We start from the raw sequence: 22,167 nt of genomic DNA on the forward strand, positions 1-22,167 counted from the left end.
GAACCTCTCTAACAAGCTTCTGTGCTCTACCGGTTTCACCCCAAGTCTAACATCGAATCCAACCTAGCAAGCAACGATCCGCCAAAAGCAGCCAAAAAAGCCCCTGATATGGCTTTAACTGCAGCTGCGAAGTGCCCGTCTGCTACTCTGTGCAAATAGGTTGAAACATTGGTACCCAGCCTGCCGTATCATCATCAATCCTAACACCCCAATTCGTGGTACCTGTAAAACCTCTCTAACAAGCTCCTGTGCTTCACTGGTTTCACCCCAAGTCTGACATCCAATCCAACCTAGCAAGCAACGATCCGCCAAAAGCAACCAAAAAAGTCCCTGATAAATAGGGCGCCAAAAGAATGCGCATCAAAAATTTACACGCAAGCATGAATGCTCATACAGAAAATGAATGAAAATGACCAAAAAGGATGCGCATCCAGGGAATCGAACCCTGGTCAGTACCGTGGGAGGGTACTATGATACCACTACACCAGATGCGCTGGTGATGATCAGGTTGACCCTGCTACTTTTATACTTTAGCTCATAGAAACGCAAAAATACCTTACGAGGCTGTACTCTTGCATCAAAGGCTTATACAGGGAAGACCATCTACTTTTTACAATTACACTCTTAGATTCTGCAGCTATTATTTATGACTCTGCAGCTTTTATTTATGACTTCGACTTTAACATAATGGCACTTAACATGTGGCCTTTGGGATTTACAGTGAGCTGGGCTTAGGGTGTCCTTCTAACGCATATATGTCCCAACACAGACTCTGCAGGAGTGCAGTTGCGACATCAACATCGAAACGGCTCAAACAGTGTCTTTTTGAAGCCCTAAAAGGATATTTGGACTGTGGGCATAACATAACAGGTTGATCTTTCGACAGGCTAACTCTCTCTCCTAAATCGAATTTCTGGGCGTTTTTTTTCCACGGTTCGCCCAGAATCACTGCTCCTAAATATAAATGTGACGAATACAGCCAAAGCTTGTGGGTATCATAAACTTTTTGGTGCATGTCCCTAATGTTTTCTACCACCACTTTGTTGTTTTCTTTCCAAAACAAAGAGTGAAACCAAGCTGTAGGGTATCTATTGGATGTGCTTCCATGTTTTAAGCATGTTTCTATAGGGTGTCACACCTAGGTAGCAATTCGGAGAATGATTCACGAATTATTCCGAACTGGTCGTACACGAAAAATTCCCCCGAACAAATGCAACTCAGACTCTAATACGTGCGATTTCATTACTTTTCCGAACTATGCGCGATTTTACGTCCCGAACGAGGAGTCGGCGAACTAAATCGGCCCACAATGCTCCCGTGAAACACTGACCCAGTTGTTATTGGGCTTTTTTGGAATATCATCATATTTGCAGGGCCAATTAACCTTCCACAATGCTCCCGTGAAACACTGACCCAGTTGTTATTGGGCTTTTTTGGAATATCATATTTGCAGGGCCAATTAACCTTCCTCTTTGGAAAACTTTTCCGAACTATGCGCGATTTTACGTCCCGAACGAGGAGTCGGCGAACTAAATCGGCCCACAATGCTCCCGTGAAACACTGACCCAGTTGTTATTGGGCTTTTTTGGAATATCATCATATTTGCAGGGCCAATTAACCTTCCACAATGCTCCCGTGAAACACTGACCCAGTTGTTATTGGGCTTTTTTGGAATATCATATTTGCAGGGCCAATTAACCTTCCTCTTTGTTTTCCAAAAACTCTTCGTGGAGGGAGTCGAACCACTGACATATTACTCCCCTTGAAGGCTCTGTTCCACTGAGCCAATGATTCTTTTGTGCTAACTTTACATTTATTCCATATATGAAGTGATTTGTAGACGCACATCACATGTTCACCACCATACTTAAACCTTTTTTCCTATTAATGCATACCGACTTTTGTGCACCGAACTCATATATCTAAAACGAATTATACACGTACGTACGTCGTTTCGTATTACTGCCGTATCACGAGCCGTTGACCGGATTCTTGACCGATTTTGACTTTTACAAATCCGTATAATTCCCATACGTATCCCGTTCCATACGTCTCTCGTACCACGAATTGCTAACTAGGGTGTCACATCCTGCTTTCCTTCGGAAAGAGACTAATGGGGTTTTCATGGATACTGGCTTAATTTACTGTAGGATCAGAATCTTGCAACAATGATGTCTTAGCGAAATTATCAACAACACAACACAACAACGTCGCAGAACAATTTCAGAAATGATATAATAAACGACGTCAGCTAAAATCATGAGAAAGATGTGATGGTCCTGCGAAAATTAGAGAGTTTGCGAGATTAAGATTTGTAAGGTTGCGAGAATATCGCAAGTCATTTCCGAAAATAAAGGACAAATTAGCTGTCATCCACTATGTATTTCCCTATAAATAGTTGTTCAGTTGTAAAGAAAAGGGAGAGATCTTTTTTGAGTAAGAAACAAGTAAATAGGAGAGAGAAAGTCTAGAGTAGAGGTCATTCTTGATTCCTTTATCTTTTCTTGGAAGAACATTCAAAGATTGATCAATAAAATTAAGAGTGTAAACCTAAAAATGAGTTGAGTAATAATGAAATCATATGAGGGGTGTAGTGTAGGATTTCCTTCAACTACATAATGGCGCTAGAAATATGGACGTATTGAAGATTATTCTAGAAAAAATTGAAGATTAATATTGAGATTTGTGAATGTTTAGAGTGATTGATTAAGAATTTTACATAATTTATTGCAATATTGTTAACATTGAAGAAATGGCTAGAAGAAGAAATACATCCAAACAACCGACTACTGTTAGAAAAAGCAAGAGAATTGCTGGGAGAGAAAGAAGTGAAATGGGAGAATCTACTAGAATGAGAAGTAATAGAGAAAATCAAATTCAACCACCAATTCAACAAACACTAGTACAAGGGAGGAATACGGATTATGATAGGGTGAGTATACACACTTGGCAATCAAATTCGATAGAAGAAGTAGAAGAAGAGCAACAAAACAGAAACCATAGACAGGTAGAGAGAAATCAAGAATCAGATGAAGGAATAATTCATGGAGATGAGGAAATTGGAGCGTTAGAAACGTTGAGACGAAGAATACATGAAGAAAGAAGAGCTGACGCAGAAGAACGTGCAAATCTAACAAGGCAAAGTCACGAATTAAGGATGGAGAATATAAGACTACAGAATAGAAGATCGAGAAGTATTACAAAATCATATTCAATATCGACTAGAAGAGAAATGAGGAGAAACTCACCCACAATCAATGATGGAAACAATATTCAAGAAGAAATATCAAATCATAATGAAGAATATCGCGAAAATAGAGAAAGAGCTGATGATTGTTACATTCCACAAAATGAAACTTTTGATGATGGGAAAAATGGTAGAAATCAAGAGAATGGACAACGTCAGGGACGAAATGACCAAGATGGCGAAGGAAATCGAGAGGAAGGAAGAAGAATTTTACATGAAAGAGAAACTCAATGAAATCAACAAACAATTGAAGAAGAAATTGAAAGACATTGTGTTGAACAAGCACGTTTAATCTGCAAACGTGAAAGATTGAGAGCGGAAATGGAAGAACAAGAGCTTCAGGAGACAATTCGCCAGAACAATCATGACAATCGAGAAAGAAGACGTATACAAAACCGGAATAACGGTAATCTCAATGAAGAGTATGATAGAGTACAGAAGATGGTTGAAAGACAGCGAATGAAATTGATAAGAAATGAACAAAATCATGAAGGGTAAAATGAGAGACATAATCATTTGCGAATTCAAGATAGAGATGAAGAAGAAACTCGCAGAAGAAGACGAGATGAGAATAATGAAGAAGAAATGCAAAATTTCGCGAGAGAAGAAAGACATGAACGCAAAAGAAGAGAGGCGAAATTAAAAAGACCAATGGACCAAAATTCAGGTGTAAATAAACAAATCTTGAAAGAGTTAGAAGAAATGAGAGGAATGTTAAATAATAGAGGAGAAGTAGGAAGAAGACAATTGGATGAAGCAATAGAAGAAGCTGCGAAAACTCCATTTACAAGGGAAGTACAATTAGGAGGAATACCACCGAAATGCAATTTGCCCACATTAACCGACATTTTTGATGGAACAACTTGTGCAATTCAACACATTAAAGCCTATGTGAGGTGCATGTTGCAATGGGAAAATCATGATGCCGTATTGTGCAAATATTTGGCATCCATCTTAACAGGAGAGGCGTTAAAATGGTTTGAAATTCTTCCAAAGAATACAATAACATCCTTCAATCATTTGCAAACTACATTCCTAGGGGCATATATAAGTAATAATTCTTCGCGACCTGGTATAGAAGATGTGTTTGGATTAAAACAGAGGATTGGCGAAAGTTTGAAACACCTGACTAAAATATGGAGAACTATGTGTAGCGAAATGGCTGGCCGTGTAGATGAAAGATATCTTATATTATCATTTATCAATGCTATGTTTGCAACAAACCTATTGTATGTCCAAATTTTCAGAGTCAAGAATACGATCACAATGACTGAATTGCGAGAACTTAAATAAGAATACATTGCTCTAGAGGAAAGGCAAAATAAAATGGAATCATATCCAGTTGCGAACACCAACTCACAAACAGCGAATGCAAGCTTATTACCCAAGCTAATAAATATAGTAGCGAATACTTCACAAGTACAACAAGAGAAGGTGACGGGTAACAGTCAACATAAACTAGTGGCTATGGGAAGCCGAGATCAAGAGGAGTATGAAAGAGAAAGAAATTTCTACAATCGTGGTGGAAATAACAAGATTCAAATACTCGATCAACCACAAGAAACTTATGGAGGTCACAGACAAAACTATAATAGAGGACAAGGAGGTCACAAGGTAGTATGGGAAAAAATCAAGATGTCACCTCTAGATGCAAGTGCGGAGAAAACATGGAAAGCTATAATTTTGATGGATAACATACCAACACCATGGAACATGGGAACATAACCACCTCTAAACCACAGAATCCATGAGTTTTGTTCTTATCATCATTTTCATGGACATACAACAAATGATTGCAGAAATGTAAAAAGAATTATTTTGAGAATGATATATCAAGGAAAACTAAACCACTTTTTGGTAGGGCACCCACAATCTCAACCACTGCCACCACCACCAGAGCATCACAAAGTGAACGCGATGAAAAAGAAGGAAACATTCTTCATAGAAGTTGGTGCAAAAGCAAAAAAACTATTCTGTCACTCTATCGTACATTCATATAAGACAATTGAAGATTTTCATGACAATGTTTTGAGTAGAGTGTTCGCAAGAGATAACGATGGAAGAGAAATTATGAATATTGCGAAAATCTCGCCACTAGAGGAATGACAGAAACAGATCATTTCTTTTACCGCAGAAGAAATTCCCGAAGGAGAAGAGGTGCATGACAATCTATTGGTAGTAAAATTAGAAATTAATCCAAAACCGAAAGAAGATGAGGATGATGAAGCTGAAGATTCATGGGAAATTAATAAAATTCTAATCGATACAGGAAGCTCTGTGAACATCTTATTTTATCATACTTATAAAACCATGGGTAGAAGAGATGATGATCTTATACCATCAACATATAAGATATACAGTTTTAATGGTACTGCTAACAAGCCTAAAGGGGAGGTTACTATGCGAATTCCATTGAAGGGAATATCTTCTGAAATCTTATTCTGTGTCGTTGATGTAGAATCACCCTACAATGCGTTAATTGGTCGACCTTGTCTACATGGGATTCTAGGTGTAGCTTCAACTTTCCACCAGTGCATCAAATTCCCTCACCCCAATGGTGTAGGAATCATAAAGGGATATTGGGTTGAAGGAAAGAGGTGTTACGAAACTGAGATAGAATCTTGCGAATGAAGAGCAAACAAGAAGGAAAATTGGCGGCACAAAATCAAAGATACACAGAGAAGTGAGAGGTTGATGGTGGATGCAATCGAAAAAAAAGAAGAAGAGGTGTTGCGAAACTAATGCTAGCTCAGAATAAAAATGATGAACATACCACTACCAAGTAAGCAATTGTAGAAAGTAATAAAGAAGCAGAGGATGGCAAAGGTAATAAAAACAAGAAATATATGAATGATTAAGTTGTTGCGACACTCTCGCAGTAAGTAAAATTCTCAAGAATACATTTTGTTGAATGACAAAATTGAGATTGCGAAATCCAAATACAATATGATGATGTGCGAGACTCTCGCAGAGATAATGAATTTTACAGAAGACAATCAGAGAAAAATGACAAAAGAGAAAGGGGCAAACCTTTATGGCGTACACCCTAGTTCGCGAATGCAATTTCGCAAGAGGCAAATGTAAGACCTAAAGTACGTCATATAAGGGGGTACCTGTTGCATGGCTCAGGGAAAGGCTACACCGCCACCGGAACCTGAGACATGAAGATTTGGGGTCAATAAAGCCCATCCGGGAGAGGCACCTTGGATTCTCAGCTTAAGCATATGACTTAGGTTGGGCGACTAAGGTAATAAGGACTCTCCCAAGGAGTGCAGATCTGATCAAGGCGCCGAGGTACACGGTTGAGTCAAGAGTGCCATGGACGTTTGAAGCGTTCTTTGCCATTCTTGAAAAGTCTTGGGTTATACTGCACTCGGCCTGAAGAAAACCCCACTTAGGGTGCAGTCTCGTAACCATAAGCCCTATAGGTAAAAGGGATAAGAGGCTGCGAAAACAACTGATTGTTGTTAAGACTGGATGGGAGGAGCTAACCTTGTATGGTAGAAGTATGCCTCCTTGAAGGGGAAACCAGAGGGGAGATAAGGGAGGCACCCTCCATTAGGGAGCTGATAAGTGTCTTAAGACGCAAATGTCATGAGGCTTTTTATTCGCAAGGGTATTAAGGCTTGTCATATTTGTGCAACAGTCCTGAAGAGGCAATAATACAAAAGAAAAAGATAAGATGAGATCAATGGGTTTTCGCATGAAAGTGCGAAGACGTCCTGCGATTTCGTCGCAAGACGGCAATGTCATGGGGATTTATTTTCGCAAGAACATTTAGGCCTGTCATATTGTCTCAACATTCTTGATGAGGCCACAATACAAAAGAAAAAGTTAAGGCAAGATCAATGGGTTTTTGCATGAAAGTGCAAGGACGTCCTGCGATTTTGTCACAATGACAAGAGGTGGCATAATAAGACCTTTAATTAGGAAGGCAAAATAAGACCACACAGGAATGAAATTTTGAAAAGAATCAAAATTCACTTCGCATAAGACAGCGAAATTATACATAATTAACTGCGAAATTGAGGCATAAAATAAGAAAAATTTATAAAATCTCTCATTTGGATACAAATAACAGAGGCAAGTATGGGGATGAATGAAATTAGAAAATCTTATTTGTCTCCATATGATAGATTTACTGAAATATTCAAAAATTAATGATCATATTGATTGACTATATTGCAAGGAAGAATTGTTTTAATGAATGCAGGTCAAAATGAAAGAAACACAAATATACAAAAAGAATGAATAAATGTACAAGTATTATAGAGAATCAAAAAAGAAAGAAAGACTACTTCTTAGTTGATCCTTCATTATCTTCCAAGAGACAAGGATAATCATAATGTGGGATATTATGATCGTCACAAACCATTTGAATAGTTTGATTGCGAAAATGCATAGTATCATTCTTAAATTCTCAACAGTGATCTTGATTTGATTCTTTAATCTAGAATACTTTTCGTTGCGAGAAGAAAGATTCTTTGCGAGTTCCTCCTTTTCAGCTTCGAGTTCCTCAATCTTTTCACGATATCTACTTTCAGAATCTGCGAGCAAAAGACAATCAATTATTAACTTGATGAAAATTCATAAGAAGCAAAAGATTAGTAAAGAAGAGCAATTAGTAACCTCTCTGTCAGAAATCATATCTCTAATCAAGGCTGTATGCTCAACTTGGAGACTAACATTTACACCTAAATCTTTTCTGGCATCATCTAAGATTTTCGCAGCCCAAACAAATTCGTCCTCATTACTTATAAGAAGACGAGAACGAATTTGATTTTCCCTTTCGTAGAGTTCGATGTTCTTGCGGCTAGATTCATCTCGTTCAAGTTGAACTTCAAGAAGAGTCTCTTGGAATTTCTCCAAAGCCTTAGCACCTTGATCAGAGATGCGATCCTTATCATCTATGAGACCACTAATTTTGGTTCTTAACTCATTGGTTTTCTCTTTAGAATCAAGAAAGAGACGCTTAAATCGGTTGCCTAAGCCTAAACTAGATCTATGGTCAATTTCTAAGAGGCGAAATTCAGAACTAAGCTCATTTAGAGAAAGAGATGAAATTATATCATTTGAGAAAATATTTAGAGAATTATTAAGACGCTCAAGAAGGGTATCATTATCCAAGGCATTAGGAAATGAACGAAGAAGGGTAACTTCATCAGAAAGACCATAAATTCTGCGAAAAGAATCATTTAAATAAGATAAAACAACATGAGGAATGAATGAAGGGAAAAGAGAAAAGTAACATACCGTAAAGCTGATTATTAGCTTGTTGATGACTAGATATTTTGTTTTTATACGAAGAAGAATCAATTTCTAGTTGTCTATTTTTCTCGCGAAGACCCTTAACTTCAGCTTCAAATTCTTCATTTTTTGTGCGAAATTGAAGATTTTTCTTTTCAAGATTTTCGCGTCTCCTCTCTAGATCCGAGGCAAAAACGAAAGAAGCTTTTCCAGCCTGCGAGAAAATATAAAAAATATTAATATAGAAAGAAATTTTGAGTTATGACAATGAAGAAATAAAAGGATAAAAATATACTAGACTATTGATGGAATGCAAGAAGTCGGGAGTCACTGATCTAGAAACTCCACGAAGAGAACTATCACCATCCAGCAAAGGTACATCGCAAATTGTAGCGAGAGCCTTGCAGGTGTTAGCGAATTGGCCATCTTCCATTCCTTGCAGAGAATCATAAAAGAGGCCAGAGAGCTTAGCCATAGAAGATTCAGGTGGAAAGTCTTCACTTGCGGCAAGATCATTATTGTCCTCATCATCCTTGTCACTTTCAGAATTTTCATGAGGAGGAATATTTGAAGGAGAAGAAGAACGAACATTCCTTTTCTTTGAAGGAGGAGCGGTTGATTTTTCTCTGCGAAGAGCACCTTTACCTTTATCACCAATCTTTGCAACATCAGCAGGCTCTTCTATTTCAGCAATAATCTTCACACACAGATAGAGATGAGAAATGGAAGCAATAGTATACTGTTTAAAATCATAAGAGAAAATTTCTTACCTCATCTGTGTATGAGCGAAGAGCTAACAAAGTACTAGCTTTCCCAGTCCTGTTATAAATATCTTTCAGTTTTTGGATCTGCAGAATGCCGCAAGAGTTAGCGAATAAAATAATAAAGACAAATAAATAAATATAAAGTGAGATAAACAGGAAGAAACATACCTCTTTCTCCTTCTCGGGCCAAGAGAAAACCCAAGGTTGATAAGCAGCGAGATTCGCAGGAAGAACATTTGACCCAGCAATGTAAGGTCCTTTTAGCATTAAAAGAAAAACACACTATTTATCATCTTTGGATTGGCGAGGATTTGTATTTTTACCGGAATGCCAGTCAATATCTTGCATGAGAATTTTAGCTTCATCAATGTTATCTTTCCTTTTTAAGCGAATACCCCAGCGAGTATTCTCTTTCTTCATGGAGATAAGTTCATAGTTCTCAAAGAAACTCGCTACTGTGTATTTCTCAGCAATTATCTCTAGGTCTGCGAATTTAGGATCCCTAAGTTCTTTGGAGTATAGAGATCTTTTACCAATACCACAGTTAGCAAACTCTAGCATCAGACGGATGCAGTCCCCACTCAGTTGGAAGATAGCTAGCGAAAATCACGAGTGAACGAGAATTTCATAGAATAAAGGAATATTTGGGTCATAAAGAGGAATAAGGAGACCTGCGAGAATCTGACCTAGCGAAATTAAGATTGATTGATCATCACAGTACTGATCAGAGAAAAGTTTGACAGAAAGAATTGACTTGGCATTTTCACCAGGAATGGTAGGGAGTATGAAACCTTTATCAGCAAGATCTTTTTGGACATCTTTTAAATTCTTATCATGTCTATGACCACTTGGAGCCATATTTGAATATAGAGTATGTGAATGAATAAAAAGTAAGAAGATTGAAGGGGAAAAAATTACAGTAGCAGAACTTGCAGAAGAATAACAGAGTTGCAGAGATGAGAGAATAAAAAGAGAAGAGAAAGTAAAAAGAAAGTGGAAAGAAGAGTAAGAGGAGTATATAAAGGAGATTTTTTTTACTCGAAGAAATAAACACCATTAAGACGAAAAGACGTGAGCGGTTGAAAAGCAGCGGTTACAGAAGACGTGTCAAGAAACAGATGGAAGAAAGAATACGTGTGATAAATGCAGAATATGAAGAGATGAACAGCTGTGGCATTTCTCACACCATTCTCTACTTCGTAGAAAAGATATGAGAAGAGGCAAGATGTAGGATCAGAGTCTCGCAACAATGATGTCTTAGCGAAATTATCAACAGCACAACACAACACAACAGCGTCGCAAAACAATTTTAGAAATGATATAATAAACGACGTCAGCTAAAATCATGAGAAAGATGTGATGGTCCTGCGAAAATTAGAGAGTTTGCGAGATTAAGATTTGTAAGGTTGCGAGAATATCGCAAGTCATTTCCGAAAATAAAGGACAAATTAGCTGTCATCCACTTTGTATTTCCCTATAAATAGTTGTTCAGTTGTAAAGAAAAGGGAGAGATCTTTTTTGAGTAAGAAACAAGTAAATAGGAGAGAGAAAGTCTAGAGTAGAGGTCATTCTTGATTCCTTTATTTTTTTTGTAAGAACATTCAAAGATTGATCAATAAAATTAAGAGTGTAAACCTAAAAATGAGTTGAGTAATAATGAAATCATATGAGGGGTGTAGTGTAGGATTTCCTGCAACTACACTTACCTATAATCTACAGGCAATGCCAAACAGTGCAACTTCTTTCTAAAACTCTATTCATGAGAGGAGGGGATGCCTCGGTGGAAATTGGATCCGTGACCTCTCATACAGAAAATTAACAAGGCATCCGCTTCGGCGGTAATATATAGGACTATAGGATCCTCATCTAGTAAATACAAATGCAAAACTTAAGAACTAAACTGTTACAGTAAATACCAAATTCTACAGAAGGTTATCAATCCGGTGGATCTAGCGGTGACATTGTTTGTTTTATATGGATTTGGTAACTCCTTGGAGCAACCAAGAATACAAATATCAATGATTTAGCTTCAGTACACAACCATGTTCGGTCGCCTTATAACTATTAATGGATGATGGAGTAAGTCAGTTGCCATATCAACTCCTTGTAGCAACCAAGAATACAAATATCAACTGCTAGAAATAATAAGTTGATGCTTTATTCAACAAAAAGGAGTAGAGAAACAAAAACAAGGATAGACACTGATACTGACTAATATATTTACCATATCTCATCATCAAAGAAAATTATTTTTTCCTAAAAACTATATTTACCATATCCCAACCTATAAATAGGAACGCATGTGGTGTTGATGTTCTTTATCCACGTTCACTTACTATCAAATACTAGTTCTTTTGTGAACTAGTCAACAAGCACACTCCGGATCACCCAAATATACCCATCTAGATAAATATCCTCTTATCGTCATCATATACCGGTACCGTTCTGCTAAATATGCAGGTGGATTTTCCAAACATCATACGGAACTGCTACCCACTAATTTTTTTTTTTTGATCGGTGGAACTTCTACCCACTAATAACAGGCTTATTACTGGCTTTGTTATCCTTTACTATTTATGGGTCTCCATTACAAGGCCTATAGTAGGTCATCTTACGCAGTTAGTAGGATCTACAGCTTTGTTCAAAACCCTTGCTGACATGTCTGACAGATATGAACCTATATATCTTCATGGTCCGGTTCGGTATGCACCCAACCATAGTTGTGAGTGGTTGGGAGATGTCTAAGGAGTGCTTCACCATCAACGACAAGTTTCTCTCGCTAGTCGTCACCTAATGCTGCCAGCAAGAACCTTACTTATGAAATAATTGTGTTCCATTATGAAAATATACCTGGTCCTCTAGAATAGTATGAAAATAAATACTTTGGTGAGTACAAGGCTCACTGAAATTTGCACGTTATGTGGTTGACAATTATTGTCAGCAATGGAGTGTTAAGTACTGGGTCAATTTAGAAAATTCGACGCATTGCACACCCCAAAGAAAACTTCATGATTATCAAGACAATGAACAATTATATGGATTTATTAAGTTTTTAAATATGACTTGTTCAAGAAGAGGGAGAATGGTAAACTATATTTCATGATGACGATGACGATGTACTAGATAAGTTTCTGTCGTCCTTGAAGACTTGTAGACATGACCTCATTTTATATTCGCACCTTACACATACCCTCTTGTTGGTTGGCACATTTGTGTCTTGAGCCAATAAGAAAAAAGGGTAATTGTCAACTTACAGGTCGTGAGAAAGAATCTTTCATTGTAAAACAAGTCTAATTCCTTCTCCTTGAAGTTTTTCGATCCGATATAGTTATACATACACCTGAGAACCGAAGAGTTTCCATTTCGTGTAATCCAAGAACTCAAAAATGCTTTTGCTTTCGTCAAAAGGTTCAACTAGCCATGAAGATGACTTGGTTTTGGAGAATTCATCAGCATCTGTTGTCGCAAGCAATTGCGATCTTTTAAAACAGATTTTGTTGTGTGTGCCGATGAAACCTTTGATGCTATTCAAGTGCGTATCAACAAGTTGGCTATCTCTATTCTCAGACCCACTTTTTGTTCAGAGCTATACTCTTCGGAATCACAGACTTTCTAATCGTGGGTTGTTTTTGCACAAAATGTCTATGGGTGGTGTTGACCCAAAATTTGAATTCGTTTTTGCTGATGGAAGGAGTTTTACAGGTTCTATGCCGTTCCAGACATCATTTCCCAAAGAATCCACGTTTGTGATAACGGAACACTCGTGCAATGGTCTTATCTGCTGCAGCCTGCAGTAGCGGCAGTACAGAAGACAGAGATAGCAGAATTTTCTATATATTCAACCCAACCACAAGTCAGTATAGAATCCTTCCTTCGGACTTGTTTGTTTGCAGCTGACTTGGCGTCTGGGTCTGAGTCAATCCCTGACTCGCGCCGAGTCAGCAGTCAGACTGTTTGTTTTGCATTTTTTATAACCTCTGACTCACAAGCTGACTCGTTGTCAACCCCTGACTCGGGATCTATAGAGTCAGGTGTGAAGATGCCACTGACTCAATCACTCAAACCACTGAGTCGCAAGAATATACAAAAATACCCTTCATCCTTTAAATCATAGATTTCTTTCATTTTTCTTTTGCTCGTTTCTTCCGTCAGTTTTTCCATCGAGAGCAGAAATGGAGGATTGGGGAAAAACCTAGATCTCCTTCTCAGAGAGTTATCTTCTTCGTCCCTCTCTTAATAGATCTACTAGTTTCTTACTGATCGTTTGCTTCATCACTCACAACTAATTTCTCAACTTATCACTTTCAACTCATCAGCTTGTTTTAGAAGAATCGACATCAGGTGTAATTTCGCATCCATATATTTGCTATCATTTTCATATGAGTTTTTGATGATTTTGGAATATTGGGTTTCTTTTTTGATATGCTAATTTGAGTATTTGATGGCAGTTCATTCTTTTACCCTTGATCTCTTTCAATTTCAGTTGCCCCCTTTTGTTCAGTTCTTGGATCTTTTAATTCTAGGGGTTTCTTGGTAGATTTGATCTAGTTTTTCGGTATATTTGTGGGTTTTTGAATGTGAGGTTGTCACTAATTTTAGGGTTTTTTACTGAAATTTGTTTGATCATCAGAGAATGTTGGTACTTGTCACTGTTTTAGGGTTTTGGTAGCTTTTTGCTGTTTGTGAAAATGCCAAAGAGAGAACTGTTTTACTTGATCAGTTTTTCCTTCCTACTTGTCATGTCCTACCTTTCAAAGATTATTGAGAGTTTTTGAGTCAAGATAAGTTAGCTTTACCCAGAAATTGTTGATGTCATTTTTTATGACTTTCATTATTGGATTTGTTACATTTGTATATCTAGTTATAAGTTAAAAGCAATTGGAGTAGTATTTGCTATATTATTTAGTTGATGTACAGGTGTATATGGACTTGAATGAGTGAAAAACTCTAAAATATACATGTTTGTGTTTCGCAATAACATAAAAGAACATTTTAATTTGTTGCTACATAGTATTTGGTTTCGTGCATGAACACAATATAACATCTAATTGTTGTGTCAATGATATCTAAGAAAGGGTGTTGGGTAAAGGTGTGCTAAAACCTTTTTTGCTTTCTGTCATGTCAGTTTTTTCATACATTTTCAAGCTAGTGATTTCAGTAGGCATATACTGTCAAAGTAGGAAGGAAAAACTGAGTTAATGGTCAGCAGTTGTGATTTTAGTTGCATTCTTTTGGCGAATCTCTCTTTTGATATTAGGACAATAATGAGGATCTGGTGCCAACCATTGCTTTTACTTTTCGCTGTCAAATATTCTATCTTCATTTTAAACCCGTATATCCTGAATGCATAAAGATCATGCCTAGTGGTAAATTACTTTGTATGGTAATTCTCAAAAGTTAGCACACTCTTTTTGTTTTAAATTACCCACGTCTTGTATTTGTTTTACTTTATGCTAGTTCTCTATGGAGAAAAAGGAAGATGAGCAAGCAAATAAGATAACTTTTAGGAGCGTCCCAGAATCTAGAGGTCTATTTATTGACCAGTGTTTGGCACAAGCTACTGAGTATGGATTTTCTGGAACTTCTTTGAAGCAAACTTCGTGGGGAAATTTGTGCAAGTTCTTTTCTGAGAAGTATGACTGTACCATCACACAAAAAAAGTTGAGAAACCACTGGGATTACTTGCGAACCCAATATGTCACTTGGTCCCGTCTCTTAGCAAGAACCGACCATGGGTATAACGCGGAGACGAACACATTTGATTGGAGCGAAGAGCAATGGATTAAATTAGACAAGGTAAGAGACTATTTCAGTTTTGTTTGGACTTTATGATTGAATTAAATTTATGCTTGTAAGCCCTGGTCTGGTTTACTTCTATCGTTGTTTTTCTTTAAATGCCGCTCTGCCATCAGGTTAAGCCAGTTAAGGCAATGTGTTTTGGCTTTAGGTCCAGTTAGCTACTTCAACTAGACCAATTAGTTGTTAGTTCTCTTGCTTTAAGTCTAAATTAAAATTATACCTTGTCCTGTGATTTTAGGTTTATGTGCTCCTTTAGATCATCAATAACAAGGGTATATCCATATATGTGAAAAGGGCTAATGTTTAAGGGTCTTTGCTTGGTACTAATTTTATTTTGCGCATCCTCCGTGTTAAATTTTCCATAACCTTAATGAACCGGTAATGTTATGTTTGGTACATCTAATTATAACTTTGATTGTATAAACATCTGAACATATTTATTGATTTTTAATTTCTAATTGATGCAGACAATCAAAAACGCTAGTCAATTCAAGAACAAGGGGCTGGAAGATGCAGAGAAGTTGCAGAATTTATTTGATGGGAAATTCTCCACTGGAGCTAATAGAGATACGCCTGGAAGAGTGGAACCGCCTTGTTCAGCTGGAACTTCTACAACTGCAGGGGTTTCAAATAATGGATCTGAATCTCGTACAAGTCATGGAAAAGAAAAAAAATCATGAGGATGACAACGAGGTTGATTCCAGTCTCAATGCAAAGGGGAGTGGCAGGAAAAGGAAGAAGGAAATGGAGGAAGAATCAAGTGATCTATTAACTGAGAAAGTTTGTTCTATTGTAACATCGATGGAGACTCATCTTCAACATAAGAAACTTGCTCTAGAAAAGGATAGCGCAGACGAATTCATGAAAGCTTTGGATAATTTACTTGAAACTGATTGCATCACAATGGATGAGTATTTGAGCATAACTCTAAAAGCTTCAGAGATGCCTGGTTGGCAGAAATTATTTGTCAGTTTGAAAAGCGATGAGCGTCGTGTTTCATTTGTACACAAACTTTTAAAAGAACGTTGATAAATCTTGAATACTCATCCACTGAGATGTTGAGAAATTAGGAAATAGTTAGAGATGTTAGGGTTGCAAAACATTCGTGTTTGTTACTTACGTACTCGAGTTTTATTTTATATTGAATGAGTATTTTTGAAGTTAATGGATGAATCAATTTTATTTTTGCTTATTTGTGCTTAATGAGTGAATGTTGAATGAATGAATACGTATTTTCTTATTGGTTACATTCAATTGCTTGCTGGTTATTTTCTTATTTATGCTTTTAACATTTTTCTTTCATTTCATTGCAGATTGAAAGGCTACAAGGAAGAGGGTTTAGAGAAGGGGAGAACTTAAATACATGCAAGTACTCATTTTCTTATATAGGTTTGTGAATGAATGCTTGTATTGTATTGAAATTGAGTTTGCTGGATTCCTTAAAAGTATATGTGCAATTGGGTATTGGATATTGTTTGAGTACACCAATCTCTACTAAATATTGTATTGAAATTGAGTTTCATTCATCTACTTGAGTACACCAATCTCTACTAAATATTGTATTGAAATTGATTTTCTTTCATTTACTTGGTCTTTTCAGGAAAATGAAAACGTTATTATCTCAACTAGTAGTTTTATGCTTGTTAGTGAAGAAACTTAAGAAGACTAAACGACGTGTACGCCCGAAGTACAAGAAGTCAATTTTAACGGGAAAGGCTTTCACCCAAGACCTGTTAGATGGAAATCCGAGGAATATGTACAACCTATTGAAAATGAGTAAGGTTCCTTTTACCCTATTATGCAATGAGTTCCGAGCCAAAGGACTTTTAGAGGATAGTAAATATATAGAAGTAGAGGAGAAGATGGCAATGTTCTTATATACAATTGGGCACAACTGTAGGAATCGTGTAATTTGTATCACTTTCAACATTCGGGTGAAACGGGTAGTAAGTATTTTCATGAAGTGTTGGCTGCTATGAAGATTTGGTCTGCTGAAGTTTTAGTTCCTCCGTCTAATGTATTTGACAAGCCAGCTATAACTAAAAGGCATAAACGTCTCAGAGAAGGTGCTTCCAAAGGTGCTGTTGGTGCATTGGATGGCACTCTAATTAGTGAAAGCATTCCATTCGAGAAGCAAACACCATATAGAGTAAGGGGAAGAGAAGAATGTACCCAAAACGTGCTTGCGATATGTTATTGGGATATGTACTTTTTGTATGTAGTGGTTGGATGGGAAGGCACTGCTCATGACTCGAGAGTGTTGACCGAGGCAGTGCGTGATCCATATTTCAAGTTTCCTTTACCTCCACCAGGTAATATCTCTATTTTAAGTCCCATTTTTCTGCATTGGGTTTGTTTTCTTTACTCAATTTTATTTAGATTCTTGTGCACTGCGTTCTTATATATTTGAATTGTAGGAAAAATAAACTGTGCTGCCATTATAACTAGGAAATTGATCACAATACCGAACTCTACTTAGGAATTAGGATCATTCTTTTTTGGTTTGGCATAGATTGGATTGTTCGAGTTCAGTAAACATTACATTGGCCATGCCATGAATAAGTTAATATGAGGGTGTGAAGTCCTGGTTCCCCTCTTTTGCCACATAATATTGCTCAATGTAGTTGACAGGGATTCTTGTTTTACACTTTGGTCATTCGCATTGTCATACCTTATTGATTTACGCTTCAGTTTCCTTTTTGTTTCCAAACTTTGGACTACATATATGTTACCTCTTGCTGCAGTTTCATCAGCATGACTTCATAATGTTTTTGTTGAAATTTGCAGACAAATACTATCTATGTGATACTGCGTACTCTCATACACAAGGGTTTATGTGTCCGTATCGCAACATAAGGTATTGGATAGGTGATTACCGAAGAGTACCTCCAACGAAAAAATAGGAGAAGTTTAATCAAGCCCATGCTCGATTGAGGAATGTGATTGAGAGAGCATTCGGGGTATTGAAAGTAAGATTTCCCGTCTTATGTAAAATGCCTTCTTACTCAATTGAGACTCAAAGAGATATTGTTATTGCTTGCATGTCAATACATAACTTTCTACGTCGTAATGCATTGGATGATTGGATATTTAAAGAATATGAGAATGAGACATTTGATATGAATGAGACACAGATGGAAGTCGATGTGGAAGCGGAAACGGAAGAAAATGCACCTCGTCTGTTTGGACGACAAGAGCAGATATATATGAACAACTTACGTGATGAGATAACTAGTCTCCTTTAGATTTTGTTGCTTCTTTTATGTTTGTAGGACTTTAATCTTTAGATTTTATTGTTTTATGATGTTTAATATGTTTAATTCCATCAAAAAGGGAAGTTGTTTAGACTGGAACGGAACAATTTGTGATGTTTTAGTAGTGATAAATGTTATGGTTTGAAACGTGCACAAGGGCATTTTCTGTCCAAAAAAGTCCAATCAGCTGAGTCAGGTCTGACTCACAAAACAAACATATTTTCTGACTCAGACCTTAGTGAGTCAGATCCAGATGATTCAGGTGATTTCACTCAGATCCAGACGACTCAGATCCAGATGACTCAGATGAGTCAGCTGCAAACAAACAAGGTGTTCGTCTCCATCTAGAGAAGAGGGCTCCATAGTTAGGAATGTTAGCTTGGCTTTCGATCCGCTAAAATCGCCTCATTATCAAGTAGTCTGCTTTTTAATATCGATGGAAAAATGTATTTTTCAGATTGATATTTACTCTTCAAAAACAGCATCTTGGAGGCGATCTGGAGAAGTATTCTCCAATATGCCATTTCTTAGGCAAAAATAATATAACAATAAATCATGATATTGAAAATTTATTCCCCGGATTTGTGAACCTGACCTCTTTTTCAGTTGGAAATTTGATCTCTCTGGATTCATTGGGTTCTCTGGATGTAAAATGGAATTCAGTCACCAACGAATTCCATACTATTGGCAAAACATAATCCTTCCTCTGCCTTATCGGTTTTCAAGAACAACGAGTCTAGATCTGTGAATATTTGAAAGAGGGAAAAGATAAAATTACCGAAACCAAAGATGTAGATACGCAAATTTTTAGGTTATGGACATACAATCCAAACCAGAAACACAAAAACAACCTAAAAACAAAAACTGAATACAAATGAAACCCTGGATTACAGAAACTAACCTCATGAACCATTAAAACGATGTATCGATTCAATTGGTTTCAGAATCCAGAACCATTGAAATTTTCACACTGATTCAACTGAGAGAAATATCGTAATTAAGGGTTTAATTAGTGGTATGACCTCCTTCTTTCTTACAATTAGGATTTTTGTTTTTATTTTTGAGAAAGATGGAAACGAGTTCTGCTGTGAGGTTTGACAATGAGGTAGAGAGGCCGACTAGAGGGTTCAGTTCTAGGGTTTTGTTAATTTGGAGAAGAAAAATTCATTTTAATTCTGTAGATGAGAAAGATATGAGAAAGGGAAAAGGGGAAGAATGAGTTTTTGGGTTTGCAGAGTTGAAGCGAGAAAGGGATAAGGATAAGATGAGAAGGGAAAGAGAAGATTAGGATATAGATGTTATTCTGTCCTAGAAAATCGTGTCACATAATAAACTGGGTCCATCAGTCGTGGGTGTGAGTCGTACTCGAGGGTTAAAATAGTAATTTAATCAACGACCAACTTTAACTGCTCATGAGTTTTTTCGTGTTTTTTTATATCAGAGACGGTCTTGACCGCCACTGAGGGTCGGGGATGTGGGTCAGGAAAACCCCATTTCCCACTAGTGTGATTACTTGAAAATTGCTTTGAAGCTAATAGTTTCTGTGAGACAGCTATTCTCGTCTTCCAAGAATGTTTCAATAATTAAAATGGGAGAACAATTAATCATTGATTGGATATAACACAGTATGCGTACTTGTATGCTAACTGTTGAAGTCCCGGAACTATAGTATGCATACCCGTATGCATACTGATTTCAAATGAGCTCGGTCATGAACGACACTATGCGTACTCGTTTGCATACTGACGAACAAGACCAAGTCCGGGAACTTTATGCGTACCCATTTGCATACCTGAGTAGGTTGAGTTCTAAAATTGGTTAAGTATGTTTACATACTCATGAAAAAATACATTTATATAATAAAGAATGCAATCTATGCAAATCGTGGCTATAATGTTCATGAATTGATTCTAGTGAATCAAAACAGATTTTGCTTCAATTGTGTCTTGTATACTTCTATGAGAATATAAACAATTGAAAAACTTTATAACTAGTTTCATTTGAGTCATTAGAACTGGTCGTGATTAAGATGAACAAGGTTGATATGAAAGTGTTTCATATGGCTAACTTCGGTGAACTATTATTGATCCAACCAAGTGTACATGTTTAGGTACGATTACCCATATCTAAATGAAGACACATTTCATTTATGTGTGACAAGCTAAGACAATCTAATGGTTGAAAGATATTATCTTGAATATAATCAGGTTTTCATCTAATGGTGAATATTGAATACTTTGTTACCAAGGTAGCATTGATTGCAAACCCTGATTTGAAGACTATATAAGGCAGAACTCTAGGAATTGGGAAACCTAATCCCCACTGTGTGATACTAGTTGTGACTAGAGTCGATTCTCCTTTAACCTAGGTTTTTTTAAAACCATTATAGGTTAACGACTTAAAGACTTCATTGGGATTCTGAAGCCAGAACCAAACTATTTTCTCTGTAGTTGCATGTTCTGATCTTACTTTGTTCTATCGTATTGAGTACTATCTTTTCTTATATTTGCTCGAGATTTAATCTCTGATAGGTAAGATAAAAAGTAATCACATAGATCTTCGTCTCATTCTCTGTGATTCCACAATATCTTGTTCCGCTACCATACAGTTAAGATTATTGTGAGGTGATTGATATTACTAGGATGTTCTTTGGGAATACAAGTCCAGTGTATCAATTGGTTCCTATTCACCTTGATTTATCAAAAGACGGAACAAAAACTCGTAGGTATTTCTGTGGGAAAAATAATAATCTATTCAATAGACTTTTCTGTGTGAGACAGATTTGTTTATAAAGTCTTTGACTTTGGGTCGTAGAAACTCTTAGTTGTGGGTGAGATCATCTAAGGGAATCAAGTGCGTAGAGTCCTGCTGGGATTCAGAGACGTAAGGAACGCGACTGTACCTTAATCAGTGTGAGATTGGTTAAGGCTCAACTACATTTCAGCCCGAAGTTAACTTGTAGTAGGCTAGAATCTGTAGCGTCTTAATACAATGTTCAAATCTGGACTAAGTCCCATTTTTTTTTGCATTTGCGATTTCCTCGTTAACAAAACTTCCGGTGTCTGTGTTATTTCTTTTCCGCATTATATTTTCTATATAATTGAAATATCACAGGTTGTCGGTAGTTCAATCAATTGGTGAATCCAACCTTTGGTTTTTGATTGAAATTGATTGACCTTGGATATTGGTCTTTGGTACCATCCAAGTTATTTATCATAGTAATCCGGCTCACAGATTTCTATCTGTTCGATTGCAGATCGATTTTAGAAACTGAGATATAACTCTTGGATATATTTTCCTTGATTGAGCCTGACGGTCTAGATGATTCTCTTGGAATTATATTGGAGTTAGTCCATACAAATATTGAGTGTGGTTGTTAGACCCCTGCTTTTTCACATGTCAAAAATTATTGAATAGCGTCCACCTTATGTTGTTTCAGTCTTGGATGGTGAATTATTGTATATTTTGCTGTGCTGATTACCTGCCCCGCTTAGGAGCTGTAGGATTGAAGTAACCTCTTGAGGTGATCGCTGCTTTGCTGAGATGTCTTGTAAGTGATCGAGAAGTTGTACACATACATTATATGCAAAATAGGTGGATATTTTTGGGAGATGCTTAGCCATCTTACAAGATTTTGGGCAGATTGCCTATATTTGTCGAAAGGATTAATTCACTTATTATGAAAATATAAGACGATAGAGGAATTCCATGTCAAATGCCTCTCGTATGGGTGATGTATCCATGCAGAATACCATTGATATTAATTGAATAGGTAACTATAGTGATACATATCATAATGTAATCTACAAATACGGTTGGAAATCCCATTTTGGTAAACGTTGTTTAGATGAATCCC

The 22,167-nt window shown here is 36.9% G+C and overlaps 1 protein-coding gene and 1 non-coding gene across 2 annotated transcripts; one reads left to right on the forward strand and one right to left on the reverse strand.

Annotated features, from left to right (window-relative positions):
- Positions 1-423: 423 nt before the first annotated feature.
- On the reverse strand, positions 424-494 carry TRNAG-CCC. Its single transcript has one exon. It is a non-coding gene; the product is annotated as a tRNA-Gly (tRNA).
- A 12,126-nt stretch (positions 495-12,620) lies between these two features.
- LOC113286472 (L10-interacting MYB domain-containing protein-like) lies at positions 12,621-16,159 on the forward strand. Its single transcript, XM_026535091.1, has 4 exons — positions 12,621-12,790; positions 12,961-13,111; positions 14,716-15,054; positions 15,525-16,159. The coding sequence occupies exons 1-4, from the start codon at positions 12,645-12,647 to the stop codon at positions 15,735-15,737; spliced, it is 849 nt and encodes a 282-aa protein (XP_026390876.1). The 5' UTR covers positions 12,621-12,644; the 3' UTR covers positions 15,738-16,159.
- The last annotated feature ends 6,008 nt before the right edge of the window (positions 16,160-22,167 follow it).

The sequence above is a fragment of the Papaver somniferum genome, chromosome 6 (assembly GCF_003573695.1).
Source record: "Papaver somniferum cultivar HN1 chromosome 6, ASM357369v1, whole genome shotgun sequence".
NCBI classification, from domain to species: domain Eukaryota; kingdom Viridiplantae; phylum Streptophyta; class Magnoliopsida; order Ranunculales; family Papaveraceae; genus Papaver; species Papaver somniferum.

Excerpts from the sequence above, each read along its gene's own strand:
- LOC113286472 (XM_026535091.1), top strand. The coding sequence starts at position 12,645 with ATGCTTTTGCTTTCGTCAAAAGGTTCAACTAGCCATGAAGATGACTTG. Across the intron at positions 12,791-12,960 it reads AAACCTTTGATGCTATTCAA|GTTCTATGCCGTTCCAGACA; the intron begins GTGCGTATCAAC and ends GGAGTTTTACAG. Across the intron at positions 15,055-15,524 it reads AATGGATTAAATTAGACAAG|ACAATCAAAAACGCTAGTCA; the intron begins GTAAGAGACTAT and ends TAATTGATGCAG.